This window comes from Rhineura floridana, chromosome 5 (genome assembly GCF_030035675.1).
Source record: "Rhineura floridana isolate rRhiFlo1 chromosome 5, rRhiFlo1.hap2, whole genome shotgun sequence".
NCBI lineage: Eukaryota > Metazoa > Chordata > Lepidosauria > Squamata > Rhineuridae > Rhineura > Rhineura floridana.
In genome coordinates, this window is record NC_084484.1 from 188,497,423 (window position 1) to 188,519,043 (window position 21,621).

Sequence of the window (21,621 nt, forward strand, 5' to 3'; positions counted from 1 at the left end):
AAAAAGTAAAGTCTCTAAGGCCTCCCCGAAACAACTCCACCCCTGCAGGCACCCCAACAAACATCTCCCTCCTCCCCATTCCTAAGACTCCTTTACTCCCACACAGAACACAAAAAGGGAGTAGGCAGACGCCCAGAGAGGCCATGAGGGGCAGAGCAAGACATACACAGAAAGCTTTGGGGGAACAGAGAGGGAAGAGACAGAAAGTTATTATACACACAAACACATTATGGGGGTTACACAATCTTCACAATATAGTTACTGCTCTTATGTATTGTAACTGAATAATTTTTAAAAGCTAGCAAAGGGGGGGAGACCAAATAAAGCTGATAACACTTAAATGTTATACATTTTCTATGGAGTCATGCCACACTTTCAGCTTAGCCTACCTTACAAAGTTGTTGTGAGGATAAAATGACAGATCCTCAATTACGACATCATAAGCAAATTTTAGCAGAGATTACAGCCTGCTATATGTAAAAGCCAATGCAGAACCATTTCTAAAGAGACAGGTTTAAATAAAAATATAGCAGTTCACTTTCTCACCATAAGCCCCATATTTGAAAAGCAACTAAGAACATACTCGAGTTTTGGTTTGATTTCAACAAGGTTCAAGAGTTTCCATCCATCTGTATCAAGGAAGAAAGTTGGGCCATGCTTTCTGCAGATATCTGGAAATTTTATTTGCAAGTAATAACAGCGAAGCTTAAAAACATATACCTATATATGTAGGAGCTGCAGTTAACCAGCCCATACAATCAGCAACCTGGACCCCTTGACCTATGGTTAGATGGCAGCAATTTGTCTAAGCAAACTTTTTGGCAAAGTGCTAATGGTTGTTTATTTGTTTGATTGCTTCTATTGCCACATTTATATGGTCACAGATCAACACAACTTCCCAGGGTGATTTACAGAATAAATAATATTATACCCAATACACATGCAGTACATAGGGCCCAGAAAATCCTGTTGCTGCCTCTATTGCGTCGGCAGAGTGTTGTCCCAGGAGATTGTTCCAAGTGGTCCGAAGCCTGGTCGGTCCCATTGCTCAGGAACCCATGGAACATTCTAAAATCTCCTGTGATACTTTTGCTAAACACTTTGCCGATAAAATCAAACGTCTGAAGAGCACGCTTCCGCTCGCCGTGGAGACAGGAAGTGGGCCAGAGTCAGCCAGTTGCATTCCGGTCTGTTGGGATCGGTTTCAGCCTCTTCTCTCTGAGGAAGTGGACAAGGTGCTCTGTACTGTGAAGCCAACCACCTGTCTGGTTGATCCTTGCCCCTCATGGCTCATCATGAGCTGTAAAGAGAGACTGGGCGAAGGGATCAAGGCGGTGGTGAATGCATCCTTGCAAGAGGGTGCAATGCCATCAGCCCTCAAGGAAGCGGTAATAAAGCCCATCTTAAAAAAACCGTCCTTGGATCCCCAAGAGTTAAACAACTTTCGCCCAGTCTCTAATTTACCATTCTTGGGCAAGGTGATTGAGAGGGTGGTGGCTGCGCAATTACAGACACACTTGGAGGAAACGGATTATTTAGATCCATACCAATCGGGTTTTAGGACTGGTCATGGTACGGAAACAGCCTTGGTCGCTCTGGTAGATGATATGCGGAGGGCATTGGATAGGGGTGAATACACCTTCCTTGTCCTCCTGGACCTCTCAGCGGCTTTCGATACCGTTGACCACGGTATCCTTTTAAATCGCCTAGAGGGATTAGGAATAGGAGGCACTGTCTTGCAGTGGTTCCGTTCCTATCTCTCGGATAGGCAGCAACGGGTGGCATTGGGAGATGAGGTTTCAGACCCTTGGCCTCTTCATTGTGGAGTGCCACAGGGTTCTATCCTCTCTCCCATGCTATTCAACATCTATGTGAAACCGCTGGGAGCAATCATCAGGAGTTTTGGGTTGCAGTGCCATCAGTACGCAGATGACACTCAGCTCTATCTCTCCTTTAAGTCCTCACCAGAGTTGGCTGTGAACACCATGTCCAAGTGCCTGAAATCCGTAAGTGGATGGATGGGAGAGAATAGGCTGAAGCTGAACCCCGACAAGACTGAGGTATTACTTGTGGGAGATAAAAGGAAATTGGGAATTACTGACCTGATGCTTGATGGGGTAAGTTTACCCCTGAAGGACCAGGTCCGCAGTCTTGGGGTCATCCTTGACTCCCAGCTGTCCATGGAGACTCAGATTACAGCAGTGAGCCGGGCAGCTTGGTATCAATTGCATCTGGTACGGAGACTGCGTCCCTATCTTCCTGTTCACCTGCTCCCTCAGGTGATACATGCCCTGGTCTCCTCTCGCCTAGACTACTGCAATGCGCTCTACGTGGGGTTACCCTTGAAAACGGTCCGGAAATTACAGCTGGTACAGAATGCGGCGGCACGCTTGATTACACATAGCCGTCGCTAGGAGCATATCACCCCAGTGTTATTAGATCTTCACTGGTTACCAGTTGTCTACCAGGCCCAATTCAAGGTGTTGGTGTTGACCTTTAAAACCCTATACGGTTTCGGCCCAGTATATCTGAAGAAACGCCTCCAGAATCACCGATTGTGCCGCCTGACGAGATCAGCCTCGCAAGACCTTCTCTGGGTCCCACCGGTGAGAACAGCTAGGCTGGTGCGGACCAGAGAGAGGGCATTCTCGGTTGTGGCCCCCACCCTCTGGAACTCCCTCCCTTTCGATCTCAGACATGCTCCCTCCTTGTCCAGCTATCGCCGAGCCTTGAAGACCCGGCTGTTCAGGCAGGCCTACAAGATTGGGACAGATTAATTTATGTTATAATTGAATTAACGGATGGTTTCTTTAGCTTAAAATTTGATTATGTTGATGTATATGTATTGCTTTTATTCTGTTGTTCGTCGCCTAGTGTGTCCCTAACCCGGACAGATAGGCGGCTGAAAAATAAAATTTATTATTATTTATTATTATTATTATGTTGGCGCCCCAAAGTTCTGACAGGAAGAGCCGGAGTCCCTGATGCAAGCCAGCCACTTCTCATCAGGAATCCATTTTCCTCAAACAAGCTATTTTGCTGTGGGGGCCTGGAGCAGAACCACCTTTTGACAGGACCCAACTTACAATAGCATTTTGTGTTTTCTGGGGGGGGGATTGTTCCCCAGTCACAGTGTGAGGTTAAACATGCATTTTTAAAAGTGGGCTTAGAATTTGCCATCTTCTTCTTCTTGTTAGAAATAGTAGCTATACATGGGGAGTGTTTAAACCCTTTCCTCCTCATGCTGCCTTCCCAATGAAAATGAGCCCCAGCTGCTGTTTGTAGTAAACAGCATGTTTGAAGATAATAGCAGCTCGGGGTGGGGGTGGAGAATTCAGCAGGAAACCAGTGCGGGGAGGAAAAGATTGAACTTCCATCCACACATACAGTGGGACCAATCCAGATCAGATCATCCCCAACAAGAAAGTGGGCAATGCTTCTTGAAATGCACGCTTGACATCTTGCTTGACCCGAAGTGCTGTGTAAATTCTGTGCGTGCTCCCAGTGAGAAGCAGTTCAAACCCCACTCCTGCACCACCGTACCTGCCTTTGGGGGAGCTTTCCTTAACATTTATTTAACTTTGCTTTCCCAGGCTGCCCACTGCCCTGTTGTGCTGCTGAAGAACTGGAGTAATCACATCACTCTGGACAAAGGGCAGCAAGTCTCACATTTCCTCCCACAGCAAACCCCACCATCAAACCTTTTGCTGTTTAATTTTGTTTCTAAAAAAATCTTTGAAGGATGCAACTCCCCCTTTCCTGTGCTAAAGTGTACTTTCCCAGTTTAAAAAATACAGAAAGGGAAGGAATCCTGTACACAGATTCAACTGGGCAGCAAACCTGCCCATAAGTGGAGATGGACGCTGGGACAGTCACACAACTATGGGGAAAATCTGGGGTCTGCTCAACCAGAAAGTCCTTCGCATAACATAGATGTCAGCAACATAAGGAAACTCTCAAGAAGAAAGCTGCAGTCAGCCAACAGGAAAAGCTCTTTCAGAGGACTGTAGTTCTGAAAAGGGGAACCCCAGAGGACATAATTATAAGTTTCTCAGTGGGGGGGGAGAAGAAAGGAATAGTAAGAGACAAATAAATGAGCACGGCACATTCCACAACCTGGAAAGCTAAAGAGAAATTTCAGCAACTACACAAGAGTTACGTTAGCAAGGCTATGCATGAAGGAAACCTCCCTAGTCGTTTTTATACTAGGCTGCTTTGGGAAGAAGGGTGGGATATAAATTTAATAAAATTAAGCTTGAAGAAAAATAAAACAAGCAATGCATAAGCCTGTATCAAGTTTTCCTTTTCTGTATCAACAAGTCAACCACTTATGCTACCTGAAATATTTCTGACTGTTGCAAGAATGGGGTACTGTGGGAACCTCCACATGCTCCCGGACTACAACTCCCATCATCCTCGGCCATTGGTCAGGCTGGCTGTTGGGAGGTGGAGTTCAGCAACATCCAGAGGGCCCCCACAGCCTCCTTGCTAAACCCAAGCACATGTCAACACTGGTGGTGCCCCAAAAGTCAGCCACATAGACAGGCCTACCATGCTGATGCTGCACCACCTTCAACCCCCTACTTGCACCGCAGCGAAGAGGTGATTCTTCTCTTGGCCAGTCCCCCAGGAAGAACTAGAGCGGACTGATGGTCCCCTCTGGCTTGGACTCCGAAAACAGAGCTCTCCAGAAGTGTCTGTGGTGTACGTGGGGTGATGCCATTGCACAGGAGCACTCTGCTCTTCCAGCTATATTTGGCTGGGAGGACGCTAAGCAGGCATTGCCTGAGGCAAGTCAAGACACACAGCCGCTGTTAAGCAACAGAAGGGATCCCACTGGACCCAAACCATGGTGGATTTCTCTGGTGGTTAGACTTTATGACAGTCAGAGAGAATGGCTGGCAGACCCTGGCAAGTCTGCCCAGGGAATCGTCTGGCCTGGCCCTGCCCTGCTGAGCACACTGACATGCGTGGCTGCCTCATGCTGACTTGGATCATTGGCCCATCTCACTTGGCACTGCCTCCTGTGACTGACAGAGGCTGGTCAAGGATCCCTGAAGCAGCTCATTCGCTCTGAGAGCCTTCCACTGGCAATTCTGTGGATGTAAGCGGGGACCTTCCGCATGCAATGCACTGTGTCCTTCTAGTGAGTAACCCACCTCTGCAATGGACAGCCCTGGGAAGGAACAATACAGCGGAACGCAGCAGCTGCTGGAAGGTTCCTCTTCTGGGAGGAGAGCTCCATTCAGTCGAATTCTGTGGCTTGTGCAAGCATGCTGCTGCTTTGCCCCATCATGGGACCTTGGCTTCCCCCCACCCCCCGATCTATGTTCCCAGCATGCCAAGAAAAGGGATTCGCTTCCTCTCTGCCTTCTGTCAGTTCTGCTTGTGGCATACAGAGCGGGTGCTGGAGAGGGGGTGCACCTGACAGCAGAGCAGCAGGCCCTTCCTTCCTGTTGCCTGCTGAAAGGACAGGGAGGGCTGTGGGGCCAGAAGTGAGCTGCTATAGGAGGACTGGGAGCCGCCATGCACTGAGTCAGACCAGTGGGCCATCTAGCTCACCATTATCGACAGCTCTCCAGGATTTCAGGCCAGGTTCTCTCTGAGACTTACCTGGAAATGCAGCTGGGGATTAAACCTGGGACCTTTTGCAAGCCAATCAGATGTCTGACCACTGGGCTCTGGTCCTTCCCCAAGTGAGCTGCTATTACCAACAAAGGTTGTTCTGTCCATTGCTCAAACAAAAGAGGAAGAGAGGTCCTGAGCAGACCTCTGCATTGCTCTTGGAAAAGTGGAGTTAGGGTGCCTATTCCCCACCACAGAAGAGGGATTTCAGCCCATTCCCCAGTTGCTTCCCCACAGATCTTGGATTCATCTTTCTCAGGAGTCACAGCTGTCCTATGCATGACCGAGCAAAGGCAGGAGCAATCTGAACCACGAACTTGATCGAGATGTTTTTTCTGCTGCCGCAACTTTGGCTGTTCCTCTAGCTTAACACCCCTTCTGTATCGAGCATGCCACAGCCCCCTTCCCCCAAACTAAGCAAGTTGCCCCAACCCTCACCCAGGCCCTTGCTCACCTGGAGGAAGCAGGTGCCAGAAGGCACATTCTCTTTCAGGGAGATGTTGTAGAAGTTGCTTTCAAAGATGGGCTCATTATCATTGACATCCTGCAGGGTCACGTGGACCACCGCGGTGGAAGAGAGCGGTGGCTTGCCCCTATCTGTGGCCACCACAGTCAGCTGGGGCTGAGAATCAACCTCATAGTCCAGAGAAGAGGCAGTAGTGACAATGCCAGTGGCAGGATCTATGGCAAACCAATGGGAATGGGTGTGGTGGGTGTGCAGAATACTGTAGCGAACCTCCCCATTGGGGCCCTGGTCTTTGTCACGTGCCGTCACCTGCAGCACAAAGCTGCCAGGATAGACCACCTCAGGAACACTCTGTTCATACTCCTGGGTGTCAAATAGGGGTGGGTTGTCATTGACATCTGTCACCTGGAGCACAAACGCCGACTCAGCACGTAGGGGTGGTGTTCCTGCATCTGTAGCTGTCACTCGCAGCTCGTAAGAGTCACGTTCCTCTCGGTCCAGCATTTGGTCCACACAGATCAAGTAAATGATGTTGTCCTTGGTGGTGAGGGCAAATTTACCATCGCCACCTTCTAAGGAGACATTGACATTGGCATACTCACCATAGTCAGGGTCTGAGACAGAGATGCGGGCCACAAACTGCCCAGGCTGGGCCCCTTCTGAGATGCGTGGAGAGCCATCCTCACTGAGGAAAATGATGGTCATGGTGGGCTGGTTGTCATTGTAGTCTCGGACCTGGATGGTGACAAAGGCAGTGGATACTTCTGGATGCACTGCACTGTCTCGTGCCTGCACCACGAGCTCATGAACCTTCCGTAGCTCATAGTCCAGCCCCTTGTTGAGCTTAATCACGCCTGTGGTAGCATCAATAGTGAAGTACTGCTCAGGGTCACTTTGCCGGCGGTTGATCTCATACACCACAGCACCATTTCCCCCCTCATCAGCATCCAAGGCAAAGACCTGCATGATGCTGCTACCTGGCTGGAGATTTTCTGGGATGAGGGTGTGGTAGCGACTCTGATTGAAGGCTGGGGCGTTATCATTGATATCCTGGACAGACACATCCAAGGTCATCTGGGAGCTGTGGGGGGGAGATCCACCATCATAGGCTTCTAGAAACAACGTGTAGATGGAACGGACCTCCCGGTCTAACACGGTGCTCACCACCAGCTCTGGGTGGAGGACTCCGTTGGGCCCACGGCGTGTCTCCAGGCGGAAAGCCTGGCCCACGTTTCCCTCTTTGATGGCATACCCCTGGGTGTTGAGCAGGCCACTGTCCGCATCGAAGGCTGGTTCCAGAGGGAAGTGGCTGTTGAGGGGTGTGTGCTCTGGGATCTGGAGGAAGCCACGCTGCTTAGGAAAGGTGGGTGTGTGGTCGTTGATGTCATTGACCTTCACATTGACCTCCACTGTAGCCCCTTCAGGGGTGACAGCAATGAAGCTGTAGTGGTCTCGGCTCTCATGGTCCAACACACATGCAGCCTTGATTATGCCAGTATTCTCATCAATGTCTAAGTCTGTAGCCACGCCGCTTCCCTCTTGGGCAGAGATGAAGTACATGTAGGTGGTGGTGCCAGGGGGCAGGCCTGCGCTGATGTCCCCAATGATGGTGCCCGCTGGCTGCTCCTCATCAATTTGCAAGTCTAGGGTGCCCAACACTGCTGAGCTCTGCCCAACTGCCAGCACCCCCAGCAGCAGCAGCGGCGGCAGCAGCGGGAGGCGCAGGACAGCCAGCGCCATGGCTACTGTTCCTCGAAGCTTCTCTGGAGGCAGCAGGTGGTGGTGGTGCTGACTGCCGCTGGCCAGCTTCTGCCTGCTGAGCCAGCACCTTAATCCTGCAAGGAATGCAAATGAGAAAGCCAGTCAGGATGGGTGCAGTGCAGGCTGGGGATGGGGCGTTGGGACCAGAGAGCAACAAGCCGGCTCAGGGAGCCCTGCTCTCCTCTGCTGCTGCCGCCACTGTTAGTGACCAAGGGGACACTGCAGCTTATGGCACAGGGCAAAAGGGGTGGGTGCTGCTGGAAGAATGGGTTTTTTGGGGGAAGAGCCATAGTTTCCCTTGCTGCCCCCACCTCTCCAAATCCCCCAATGTCCAGGACATGACCCCCTCCAAGGGCAGGCAGGATCTCTAGGATGGGGTGCCACTAAGAGCAGGAGGTGGCTGTGGACTCCCACCAGAGGGCAAGGGTAGAGACGGGCGGCGGGGAGACGGGCGTTGCCATGTCAGGCTCTCCCTGGACTGCAGAAGCAGCGGAGCAATTCTGCAGGGCTCAGCAGGACTCCTCACCTCTTGCCCAGCAGGGCTTGTGGAGAACTAGCAACAGTGGGCTATGTCCCCCCTCCCCGCCCGTCGCCTTCCAATCCTCCTGTCTTTGCCTGGAGCGCCTGGTGCAGCCACAGCCCAAACTACGCCGCCGCCCCCTGGCCAGAGACGTCCCCGCAGCAACCCCCACCTCGCTGCCTGCCGTGGGAGCCCGAGACAGCCAGGGAGGGAAGCAGCAGCAGGCAGGCACCTTGGCCGGCAAGAAAGAGTTGGCCACGGCCCTCTTTGTCTCCGCCGCCGCCGCTTCCCATCCCGCTTGCGCGCTCGCTCGCTCGCTCCCCTGCCTTTGTCTCTCGCTCCTTGGCTCGGGCTCCTCCGGCTGGGCTCCAGCCCCCGCTCCCCCTCCCCTCTGCTGTAGCTGCTCCTCATTGCAGGGCTGTGGGGGAGGGGAGCGTTGGGCTTGGCTGGCATCAGCCCCACCGAACTGGGGCTGCCTCTCCCTCCCCGAGCGGGAGAGGGGAGGAGGACCCGGGACAGCCCTCCCTCAGGAAGCTCCGGGAGGCCCCGCAGCGGCTCCAAGCCCAGGCAAAGCCAGGCTTAGCGGTCTGTCGGCGAACAGACACAGCCTGAGCTCATACTTGGCCGCGCTTGAAAGCGCGCCTGGCTGCTCTGGGACCCCAACCGCATTGGGGGCAGGCAGGCTGCGGACTGGCGGAGGGCACGCACCTCCCGTCGCCCCGCGCGTCCTCCCAAGCTGCCCGAGGGCCTCGCGGGCGCAAAGCCCTCTCCTTGGGACGCATCAGCCCCGGAGGGCCCGTGACTAGCGGGCTCGACCTCTTCCCGGCTAGACCCGGAGGCTGGTCGTGGTGCCCCTCCCCAGAGCCCAACCCAGCCCTCCTTTGCAAAGTGAGCCCATCTTCCTGCGACCCCCAGCGGGGCAGGCTTCCTACGGGGAAATGCTGTCTCCGCTCCAGCCTCAGTAGACCTTGGGCGGCAGCAGGCGCTTCAGACGCGAGCTCTGCCTAGCAGCCTCGCCTCTGGGGCCGGCCGCGGCTACTGGGAGCCGTTCCTCAGAGCGCGCGCGCAGTCTCCTGGGCTGCAGATGCCGCCTGGGAGGGAATCTGGATGGGGGCACGCCTGGCCCTTCGCACGGGGAAGGACGCTGGAACCCCCTGTGCACACGAGTGCGCCCTCAGATACACACCTTCGGGTCCCGGGGGCAAGGAAGCGGCTTGCGACGGGGGGGGGCAGGCTCAGGGCAAGAGTGACCTCTGGGGGAGGGGAAGGGGGAGGAGGGGAGTCGCCAGAGCGCCACAGCTGCTTCCAATTTGCCCAGCGCCGAGCGCGGGGGGGGGGAGCGGAGCGGGCGAGGCGGGTCCAGCCTCGGCCTCTGAAACGTGAGCCAGGCGTCCCCCTTTCCCTCGCGGGGCCCCTGCGAGCGACCCTGCACAGCCTGACGCGACTGCAGCCCCCCGCCCCGCTTCCTTGGAGTACATTCGGGGCAGAGGCTGTTCTGACCCCCCCTCCCATTTGAGGCTCTGGACAGAAGCGAAGGGGAAGGGCTGGCCAGGTGTCGCGAGGCAAATCGCGGGCCGGCGGGAGGGGGCAGTTCTCGCCGTCTCGAGGTCCCGGAGCCGAGATGCCCCCCGCCCCTCCTCTGCTAGCCGGACAAAGCGAGCGGGGGGGGGGCTCGACGGGACGCCGTGCGACAGCGCCGCCGGGCGCTTGGGTTACCTACATCCATCCTCCCTGCTGGCCCTCCGCCGTGCGCTCCGGCCGTGGATTGTTTGTCTCAGAGCCAGGAAAATCACCCTGCGCCGGCCGTCGCCGCCGCAGAAGGGTCCAGGCTCGGCCGGGCTGGGAGGCGGGATGGCTGGGTGGATGGAGAGAGCGAGCAGCGAGCTGAGGCTCCGCTGAAACCCGATCCACGTTGCCTGGCCCGCCCGCCTGCTTGCTCCAGCCCGGCCCTTCTTTCGCCGCGGCCCCGCGCCCCCTCCCCTCGGCAACCCCCTCTTTGCGCGCCCCCAGCAGCTCCTCCCCCTTCCCCCCGAAGGAGCGATCCTGGGCGGGACTGCGTCTTCTCCGGAGCATCGATGCGCATGACCCCTCCCCCGGGCCGAAATTAATGACCCCTGGCGTGCCACCGATGCCATCCACACACTGTGCATCCCGATGCACCCGATGCCGAGATACTGGGGCGCGGGGGAGGAGGAAGGCGGCACTCGGCGCACCCTCAGAGGCTTCCTCTTCCTGCAAGGCTTGGTGATTCCCCGGCGATCCCTCGGGGCGCAGCCAAAGGGGCGCTGCAGCCTCCACTCATTAACAAAGTGCAGTGCAACAATCACGGCTTTTAAATTGCGGGATGCCTAAATCTGTGTGATTCAACCGCAATGTGTCAACAAGAATACAGACAGAGGCGATCTGGCGGGTATAGCGTACTTGGACTTTCAAAAATCTTTTGACAAGGTTCTTCACCAAAGACTCCTGCGTAAGCTTAGCAGTCATGGAACAAGAGGAGTGATCCTCTTGTGGATCAGAAACTGATTAAGTAGCAGGAAGCAGAGAGTAGGGATAAATGGACAGTTCTCCCAGTGGAGGGATGTAGAAAGCAGGCCCCCAAGCATGGGTATTGGGACCTGTTACGGTTTGGATGGCATCCATCCAAGAGTTCTGAAATAACTCAAATGTGAAATTAATGCTCTCCTAACAAAAATATGTAACTTGACCCTCAGATCCACCTACATACCTGAGGACTGGAAAGTGGCCAATTTAGTACCAATCTGTAAAAAGGGATCCAAGGGGGAATCCTGGAAATTACAGGCGGGATAGCTTAACATCTGCTCTGGGGAAACTGGTGGAAAATATTGTTAAAGATAAAATAACCAAGCATATAGAAGAACAAGCCTTGCTGAAGTAGAATTGGCATGGCTTTTACAAGGCTAAGTCCTGTCTCACTAACCCAATAGAGTTTTTTGAGAGTGTCAAGAGCCAGTTTGGTGCAGTGGTTAGAGTGTTGGATTAGGACCTGGGAGAACAGGTTTGAAATCTCCACCCAGCCGTGAAGCACACACACAATCACTCAGCCTGACCTACCTCATAGGGTTGTTGTGAGGATAAAATGGGGAGAAGGAGAACCATGTATGCCAATTTGAGCTCGTTGGAGGAAAGGTGGGATATAAATGTAACAATAAGCAGATCAAATGATGGGTTCCCTCCTTTTTTTTGTTTGATGTTTTCAGCACACTCAGCCACCTCACTAATGCCAGATCATTTGATACCTTTCAAACAGCAGGAGTCCCATCATGTTGCAGGGGAGAGAGCCAGGTGGTGAAGAAGAGCAGTCCCAGCCTGGCCTTGCTACTGGTATGTGAGTGGTGGGATGGATGGTGATGCTGGGGAGGGGGCTGGTGCTTGACTGGCCTTGTGCAGATGTAAAATAATCAGACTGAAGTGCCTCTGAGCACAGAGTGGCTCTCTCTTGCCTTTCACACTGCAAATAAGGGCCATTGCTCCCAGATGGGCTATGTTCTGCCAGGACAGTGTGTGACATGCTTTCTCCCCACCATCCCTAATCCCATCCCTAATGTGTCTCCAGAGTGGAAGGCAGCATTCTGCCTTGCTTGGGGATCCTTCTGGATTGAATGGTGGGATAGAAATGAAGGGAAATCCAATCAGTAAACATAATTAAGTTGATCTAGCAAAACCTGATGAGCCAGTGTGGTGTAGTGGTTAAGGTGTTGGACTACGACCTGGGAGACCAGGGTTCGAATCCCCACACAGCCATGAAGCGCACTGGGTGACCTTGGGCCAGTCACTGCCTCTCAGCCTCATGAAAACCCTCTTCGTAGGGTCGCCATAAGTCAGAATTGACTTGAAGGCAGTATGTTTACATTTAGCAAAACCCATTTTTGTGCTGAAGCCCTCTTTGGAGAAAGTGCCCCCCCAACACATGGCCTGAAAAGAAACAGTGGTGGTGGAGGAGGGGGAGAGGGCACTTTCCCTTCAGAAGAAGAAGAGCCCTGAAGCTGCATCAGGCCAAAGGGGGCCCAGCATCCTCTTCTCACAATGGCCAGCGTGATGCCCCAATGGGAAGTCCCTAAGTCCCGAGCACCAGAGAGCCTCTCCCCTCCTGCGGTCTCCAGTGACTCAGATTCAGAAGCATGCAGTCTACAATGGAGGAGCCACAACACAGCCACCATGGCTTGCAGTTCTTTAGACTGGTCCTCCATGCATTTGTCTAATCCTCCTTCAAAGCCATCCAAGTTGGTGGCCATGACTGCCTCCTCTGGGAGCCAGTTCCGAAGCTTAACTACGCGCCTCATGAAGAAGTCCTTTCTTTTCTCTATCCTGAATCTCCCAGCATTCAGCTGCATTGGATGTCCATGAGTTCTAGTGTTATCAGAAAGGGAGGAAAACTTCTCTCTGTCCACTCTCTCCATGCATAATTTTATAAACTTCTATCATATAACATCTGGCTGCCCTTTCTCTAAAGTAAAAAGCCTGAAATGTTACAATCTTTCTGCATAGGGGAGTTGCTCCATCCCAATCATAATCTTGGTCGCCCTTTTTTGCACCTTTTCCAGCTCTATAGTATCCTTTTTGAGGTGAGACAACCAGAACTGTATACAGTTATTCCAAAGGCAGCCACACCATGGATTTGTATAACAACATTATAATAACAGCAGTTTTATTTTCAATATCTTTCCTAATGATCCTTAGTATGGAATTTGCCTTCTTCACAGCTGCCTCACACTGGTTCAATATCTTTACTATCTACGACACCAAGGTCTCATTCACGGTCAGTCACCGCCAGTTCAGACCCTATGAGCATGTATATGAAATTAAGATTTTTTGGTGCTGACATGCATCACTTTACATTTGTTTACATTGAATTGCATTTGCCATTTTACCTCCCATTCATTCGCTTTGGAGAGGAGATTTTGGAGCTCTTCACAATCTCTTTTTGTTTTAATGATACTGAACAATTTAGTATCATTAGCAAACAGCCACCTTAATGCTCACCTCTAACTCTAGATTTTTTATGAATCAGTTAAGAAGCACAGATCCCAATTCCAATCCTTGGGGGTTTCCACTTTTTACAGCCTTCCATTGGGAGAACTGTCCATTTATTCCTACTCTTTGCTTCCTGTTTCCTAGCCAGTTCCTGATCTACAAGAGGACCTCTCCATTTTATCCTCACAACAACCCTATGAGGTAGGTTAGAGGCTGAGAGATTGTGACTGGCCTGAGCTCACACCACAAGCTGTAACCATTACACCACACAGACTCTCTAAAAGAATCTCTCCAAACTGGAGAAATGGGCATTACAATGGCCACACATGTTTATCTCCCTGACATTCAGCACAAAAAATGACCCCTTTCAGACCTTCACAAGCCCTCTATTTATTGGGAAGGGCCAGCTGTTTTTAATCAATCAATCAATCAATCAATCAATTAAATTTCTATCCTGCCCTTCCTCCCAGAAGGAACCCAAGACAGCAAACAATAAGTGACAAAACAATAAAAATATATTGGAAGGAAGTGAGACTGCCTTCAAGTCGATCCCGACTTATGGCAACCCTATGAATAGGGTTTTCATGGTAAGAGGTATTCAGAGGTGGTTTACCATTGCCTTCCTCTGAGGCCGAGACTGGCCCAACATCACCCAGTGAGCTTCATGGCTGTGTGGGGATTCGAACCCTGGTCTCCCAGGTCGTAGTCCAACACTCTAACCACTACACTACACTGGTTCTCAAAACATCTTTAAAAAATACTGCCTTCAAGTCGATTCTGACTTATGACAACCCTATGAATAGGGTTTTCATGAGGCTGAGAGGCAGTGACTGTCCCAAGGTCACCCAGTGAGCTTCATGGCTATGTGGGGATTCAAACTCTGGTCTCCCAGGTTGTAGGTGACTATGCCCTAGTCCAGTTGGTCATGGAACCGACCAGAGGGACGGCAACCCTGGACTTAATCCTCAGTGGGGACTGGGACCTGGTGCGAGATGTAAGTGCTGTCGAACTGATTGGGAGCAGTGACCATAGTGCTATTAAATAAAACATACATGTAAATGGCCAATTGCCAAGAAAATCCAACACGGTCACATTTGACTTCAAAAGAGGAAACTTCACAAAAATGAGGGGATTGGTAAAAAAAAAGCTTAAAAACAAAGTCCAGAGGGTCACATCACTCGAAAATGCTTGGAAGTTGTGTAAAAACACTATATTAGAAGCTCAACTGGAGTGCATACCGCAGATCAGAAAAGGTACCACCAGGGCCAAGAAGATGCCAGGATGGTTAACGAGCAAAATCAAGGAAGCTCTAAGAGGCAAAAAGTCTTCCTTCAGAAAATGGAAGTCTTGTCCGAATGAAGGAAATAAAAAAGAACACAAACTCTGGCAAAAGAAATGCAAGAAGACAATAAGGGATGCTAAAAAAGAATATGAGGAGCACATTGCTAAGAACATAAAAACCAACAACAAAAATTCTATAAATACATTCAAAGCAGGAGACCATCTAGGGAGGTGATTGGACCCTTGGATGATAAGGGAGTCAAAGGTGTACTAAAGAACGATAAGGAGATTGCAGAGAAGCTAAATGAATTCTTTGCATCTGTCTTCACAGTGGAAGATATAGGGCAGATCCCTGAACCTGAACTAACATTTGCAGGAAGGGATTCGGAGGAGCACATTGCTAAGAACAGTGGCCCATCTAGTCCAGCATCCTGTTCTCACAGTGGCTAACCAGGTGCCTGGGGGAAGCCCGCAAGCAGGACCTGAGTGCAAGAACACTCTCCCCTCCTGAGGCTTCCGGCAACTGGTTTTCAGAAGCATGCTGCCTCTGACTAGGGTGGCAGAGCACAGCCATCATGGCTAGTAGCCATTGATAGCCCTGTCCTCCATGAATTTGTCTAATCTTCTTTTAAAGCCATCCAAGCTGGTGGCCATTACTGCATCTTGTGGGAGCAAATTCCATAGTTTGACTATGCGCTGAGTAAAGAAGTACTTCCTTTTGTTTGTCCTGAACCTTCCAACATTCAGCTTCTTTGAATGTCACGAGTTCTAGTATTATGAGAGAGGGAGAAAAACTTTTCTCTATCCACTTTCTCAATGCCATGCATGATTTTATACACTTCTATCATGTCTCCTCTAACCCGCCTTTTCTCTAAACTAAAAAGCCCCAAATGCTGCAACCTTTCCTTGTAAGGGAGTCGCTCCATCCCCTTGATCATTCTGGTTGCCCTCTTCTGAACCTTTTCCAACTCTATAATATCCTTTTTGAGATGAGGCGACCAGAACTGTACACAGTATTCCAAATGCGGCCGCACCATAGATTTATACAACGGCATTATGATATCAGCTGTTTTATTTTCAATACCTTTCCTAATTATCCCTAGCATGGAATTTGCCTTTTTCACAGCTGCCGCACACTGGGTCGACATTTTCATTGTGCTGTCCACTACAACCCCGAGGTCTCTCTCCTGGTCAGTCACCGCCAGTTCAGACCCCATGAGCGTATATGTGAAATTCAGATTTTTTGCTCCAATATGCATAATTTTACACTTGTTTATATTGAATTGCATTTGCCATTTTTCCGCCCATTCACTCAGTTTGGAGAGGTCTTTTTGGAGCTCTTCGCAATCCCTTTTTGTTTTAACAACCCTGAACAATTTAGTGTCGTCAGCAAACTTGGCCACTTCACTGCTCACTCCTAATTCTAGGTCATTAATGAACAAGTTGAAAAGTACAGGTCCCAATACCGATCCTTGAGGGACTCCACTTTCTACAGCCCTCCATTGGGAGAACTGTCCGTTCATTCCTACTCTCTGCTTTCTGCTTCTTGACCAATTCCTTATCCACAAGAGGACCTCTCCTCTTATTCCATGACTGCTAAGCTTCCTCAGAAGTCTTTGGTGAGGTACCTTGTCAAACGCTTTTTGAAAGTCTAAGTACACTATGTCCACTGGATCACCTCTATCTATATGGTTGTTGACACTCTCAAAGAATTCTAATAGGTTACTGAGACAGGACTTTCCCTTGCAGAAGCCATGCTGGCTCTGCTTCAGCAAGGCTTGTTCTTCTACGTGCTTAGTTAATCTAGCTTTAATCATACTTTCTACCAGTTTTCCAGGGACAGAAGTTAAGCTAACTGGCCTGTAATTTCCGGGATCCCCTCTGGATCCCTTTTTGAATATTGGCGTTACATTTGCCACTTTCCAGTCCTCAGGCATGGAGGAGGACCCGAGGGACAAGCTATATATTTTAGTTAGCAGATCAGCAATTTCACGTTTGAGTTCTTTGAGAACTCTTGGGTGGATGCCATCCAGGCACAGTGATTTGTCAGTTTTTATATTGTCCATTAAGCCTAGAACTTCCTCTCTCGTTACCACTATTTGTCTCAGTTCCTCAGAATCCCTTCTTGCAAATGTTAGTTCAGGTTCAGGGATCTGCCCTATATCTTCCACTGTGAAGACAGATGCAAAGAATTCATTTAGGTCTCTGCAATCTCCTTATTGTTCTTTAGTATACCTTTGACTCCCTTATTATCCAAGGGTCCAATCGCCTCCCTAGATGGTCTCCTGCTTTGAACGCATTTATAGAATTTTTTGTTGTTGTTTTTTATGTTCTTAGCAATGTGCTCCTCAAATTCTTTTTTAGCATCCCTTATTGTCTTCTTGCATTTCTTTTACCAGAGTTTGTGTTCTTTTTTATTTTCTTCACTCGGACAAGACTTCCAGTTTCTGAAGGAAGACTTTTTGCCTCTAAGAGCTTCCTTGACTTTGCTCGTTAACCATCCTGGCATCTTCTTGGCCCTGGCGGTACCTTTTCTGATCTGCGGTATGCACTCCAGTTGAGCTTCTAATATAGTGTTTTTAAACAACTTCCAAGCATTTTCGAGTGATGTGACCCTCTGGACTTTGTTTTTCAGCTATTTTTTTACCAATCCCCTCATTTTTGTGAAGTTTCCTCTTTTGAAGTCAAATGTGACCGTGTTGGATTTTCTTGGCAATTGGCCATTTACATGTATGTTTAATTTAATAGCACTATGGTCACTGCTCCCAATCGGTTCGACAACACTTACATCTCGCACCAGGTCCCAGTCCCCACTGAGGATTAAGTCCAGGGTTGCCATCCCTCTGGTCGGTTCCATTACCAACTGGTCTAGGGAATAATCATTTAGAATATCTAGAAATTTTGCTTCTTTGTCATGACTGGAACACATATGCGGCCAGTCTATGTCTGGGTAGTTGAAGTCACCCATTACTACCACATTTCCTAGTTTGGATGCTTCCTCAATTTCATATCTTATCTCAAGGTCTCCCTGAGCATTTTGATCAGGGGGACGATAGATCGTTCCGAGTATTAAATCCCTCCTGGGGCATGGTATCACCACCCACAACGATTCTGTGGAGGAATCCACCTCTCTTGGGGTTTCGAGTTTGCTGGATTCAATGCCTTCTTTCACGTATAGAGTGACTCCACCACCAATACATCCTTCTCTGTCCTTCCGATATAGTTTATATCCAGGGATAACCGTATCCCACTGGTTTTTTCCATTCCACCAGGTCTCTGTTATGCTCACTATGTCAGTGCTCTTCTCTAAGACCAAGCACACCAGTTCTCCCATCTTGGTTTGGAGGCTCCTAGCATTAGCGTACAGGCACTTGTAACCAGTATCTCTCTTCAAGTGTCTTTGGCACTTGTGGTTTGGCCTGTGGTAATTTTGCCCTTCTGAATTTATATCCTGTGTCCCTGCTCTCACAATGCATACTTCTAGGCCTACCCCTTTTAAAACTTCATCATTTCTTTGGTCTTTATTCCAGGGGGAGGTTTATTCTGAACCGGACCTTCCTCAGCTCCTGTCAGGTTTCCCCCCTCAGTCAGTTTAAAAGCTGCTCTGCCACCTTTCTAATTTTAAGTGCCAGCAGTCTGGTTCCATTCTGGTTCAAGTGGAACCCGTCCCTTTTGTACAGGCCCAGCTTGTCCCAAAATGTTCCCCGGTGCCTAACAAATCCAAACCCTTCCACCCGACACCATCATCTCATCCATGCATTGAGACTGCAAAGCTGTGCCTGTCTGGCTGGTCCTGCGCGTGGAACTGGTAGCATTTCAGAGAAAGCCACCTTGAAGGTCCTGGCTTTCAGCATCCTACCTAGCAACCTAAATTTTGCTTCCAGGACCTCACGGCTGCATTTCCCCATGTCGTTGGTGCCAACATGCACCACGACCACTGACTCCTCCCCAGCACTGTCTACCAAACTATCTAAACGATGGGCGATATCCGCAAGCTTCGCACCAGGCAGGCAAAACGCCTGGCAGTCTGCATGCCCATCACACACCCCACTGTCTATGTTCCTAATGATCGAATCGCCCACTACAAGGATCCCTCCACCCCCTGGAGATATATCCTCGGCACGAGAGGATAGCTGCTCATCCCCCAAGGAATGGGTCCCTTCTAAGGGATCGTTTCCCTCTAGCTCAGCTGGATGCTCTCCTTCCCTGAGACCATCGTTCTCCATGATAGCAGAAGAGCTATCATCCTTGGAGTGGGACACAGCTATAACGTCCCTGAAGGCCTCCTCCACACACCTCTCTGCCTCTCTCAGCTTTTCCAGGTCAGCCACCTTGACCTCAAGGAAATGAAGTCATTCCCGGAGAGCCAGGCGCTCATTGCACCGAGAGCACACCCATGACTTCTGTCCAACAAGCAGATAGTCGTACATGCTGCAGGCAGTGCAAAACACTGGAAAGCCCCCACACCCCTGCTGGCTTCTTACTTGCATAGTTTTGTTTAAGGTTTATTACATCAATGGGTTGGAAACTGCGGTTTAGTTGAGGTCAGGGAACAGACGGGCAGAGTGGGGGGGCCCTGGCCTCCGGGCCCTGCTGCTGAACTTGCCCTGCTGCTGAACTCGCTCTGCTGTTTAACTCGCCTTGATGTTTTGTCAGCTGGGGCCTTGACGCCTCATCAGCTGGGGCACCCTCTAGTTCGTGGAGCAGGCTCCCTCACTAGGGTGCTCTGAATTTATATGTGTGGCTGGTCCCTCCCAGCTACTGCTGCCAGCCAATGATGTGTTAATTGAGGCTGGTGGCTCAACTATCAGCTGGGGCTTAACTCCTTAGGATTGGCAGGCTTCCTTCCTTAGCGAGGGGCGGGGCTGTTTAACGACTTTGACTAGTGGTACTAAGAAAGGTTAACTAGCTTTTACTCTATTTTTATTTTATTTGCTGACAACAACCACTTTTATCAGTGCAAGTTCCCCTGTAGTTTTAAGTGGTGTCTTGCTCTCTGGCCTGGACAAACTAGACTAGCTTTTGGCTGCTTTTAATCTAAGCAAGGGGCTGCGACTTCCAGGCGAGTCTTTTTTTGTTTGTTGTTTTCCCACCTAGAACAGCCTGACCTTTCTTTAACCTAGGGAAACAGAGCTTGTGGTTGTGTTAGGAAGGCTAAAGCTGCCCTTTTTAGCAAAGACTGAGCTGACTCTCTCCCTGTATGTATTGGTGGAGTTTCCTTTTTCCCCTTCTCTCTGACTGGAATTTAGCCTTGTTTACAGTGTCACCTGAAGCTTTCCTGCTAGGGTGGTGTTGAAAACTAGCTTTCTATAGGCTTCCTTCTCCTAGGATCTGTCTCCTAAGATATAGATTCTTTCAGGATTTGGCTCCTAGCTCAGGGTGACCTTAGGCTGCCTTTATTACTTATTGCTCTGAGCTGTTTTAATTCAATTAAAGAATGAAATAAATGGGAGCTATTTACCCTCTTTTTGCTCTGCTGCTTAACTCGCCTTGACGCTTTGTCAGCTGGGGCCTTGACGCTTCCTCAGCTGGGCTCCCTCTAGTTCGTGGAGCAGTGTTCCCCTGTTGATTATTCAGCATCCCTGCTCTTGGTTTAAATTTCCCTTTCATTTCTCTAATCTTTTGGAATAGGGCTCTTGTTCTACCCTTTTTGTTGTCCTCTTCTGTTTCTATACAGTAGCTATTGTAATAGTTCTCTTTGTCCCTACTACTAGTTGCTGTATTGTTGCATTTAGGGTCCTGACCATGTTTCTATCTCCTTTTGCTTTTGCTTTCCTTCTCTCTTGAACCATTTTAAGAGTTTCTTCAGTCATCCATTGAGGTCTTTCTCTCTTTTTAACTAGAGATATTGTCTTTTTGCATTCTTCCCTGATAATGTATCTGACTTCACTCCATAGTTCTTCTGGTTCTCTGTCAACTAAGTTGAAAGCCTCAGATCTGTTCCTTATTTGATCTTTATATGCTTCTGGGGTGTTATTTAAATTGTATTTTGGCATTATGATTGCTTTGTTGTTTTTCTTTAGCTTTACTCTGATTTTCGATATGACCAGTTCATGATCTGTACCACTGTCTGTTCCTGGTCTTGTTTTCGCAGAAAGTATGGAACTTCTCCATCTTCTGCTACCAATTATATAATCAATTTGATTCCTATATTGACCATATGGTGATGTCCATGTGTACAGTCGTCTCTTCGGTTGCTCAAAAAATGTGTTCACAAGAAACAAATTATTAGCTTCACAGAATTCAATAAGTCTTTCTCCTGCTTCATTTCTGTCTCCTAAGCCCCATTTCCCCACAATTCCTAATTCTTCTCTGTTCCTTACTTTTGCATTCCAATCCCCCATGTTTATCAGCACATCTTGTTTTGGTGTGTGATCAATTTCTTCCTGTACCTCTGCATAAAATCTCTCCAATTCCTCTTCTTCTGTGTTTGCCATTGGAGCATAGACCTGGATGATGGTTATGTTGATAGGTTCCCATTTAATCTCATTGATATCACTCGCTCAGACCTTGCGTTATAGCTCCTAATTGCTTTTGCTACATCACTTCTCACTATTAAAGCAACTCCGTTTCTTCTTAATTTCTCATTTCCTGCATAAAATATTTTGTAGTTGCCTGATTGGAAATGTCCCATTCCCGTCCATTTTAGTTCGCTCACACCAAGTATTGTAATGTTGATGCGTTCCATTTCTTGCTTGACAATTTCTAACTTTCCCTGGTTCATGCTTCTCACATTCCATATTCCTATTGTGTGTGTCGTACAACTCCGGACTCCCCTTTTGCATCTGTGTGCACCAGCCTCTGGGCTTCCTTTTGACTTTGACCCAGTTGCATCATTAGTCACAGTGCTACTCGTACTTGTCCTTTGTTCTTCCCCTTCAGTGAGTGTCTTCTGACCTGGGCATCTCATGTTCCAGCACTATCTCGTTGCATTCTGGATATTCTGTTCATAGGGTTTTTGTGGTAAGACATA

At 49.7% G+C, this 21,621-nt stretch overlaps 1 protein-coding gene across 7 annotated transcripts in view; it reads right to left on the minus strand.

The window, feature by feature from the left end:
- The window catches only part of DCHS1 (dachsous cadherin-related 1), a 66,128-nt gene extending 55,920 nt beyond the window's left edge, over nt 1-10,208 (minus strand). For 2 of the 7 annotated variants that reach the window (XM_061629294.1, XM_061629292.1), the window contains exons 1-2: nt 8,545-8,921; nt 6,080-7,926 (exon numbers count right to left, since the gene is read on the minus strand). In XM_061629294.1, the coding sequence (XP_061485278.1) occupies nt 6,080-7,926; nt 8,545-8,665 (1,968 nt within the window). In that variant the 5' untranslated portion in view covers nt 8,666-8,921. Of the gene's footprint in view, nt 1-6,079; nt 7,927-8,544; nt 8,922-9,080; nt 9,447-9,558; nt 9,904-10,092 lie in introns of those variants that run through there. The other 5 variants (XM_061629298.1, XM_061629295.1, XM_061629296.1 and 2 more) reach the window with 5 other exon arrangements.
- Between the last annotated feature and the right edge of the window lie 11,413 nt (nt 10,209-21,621).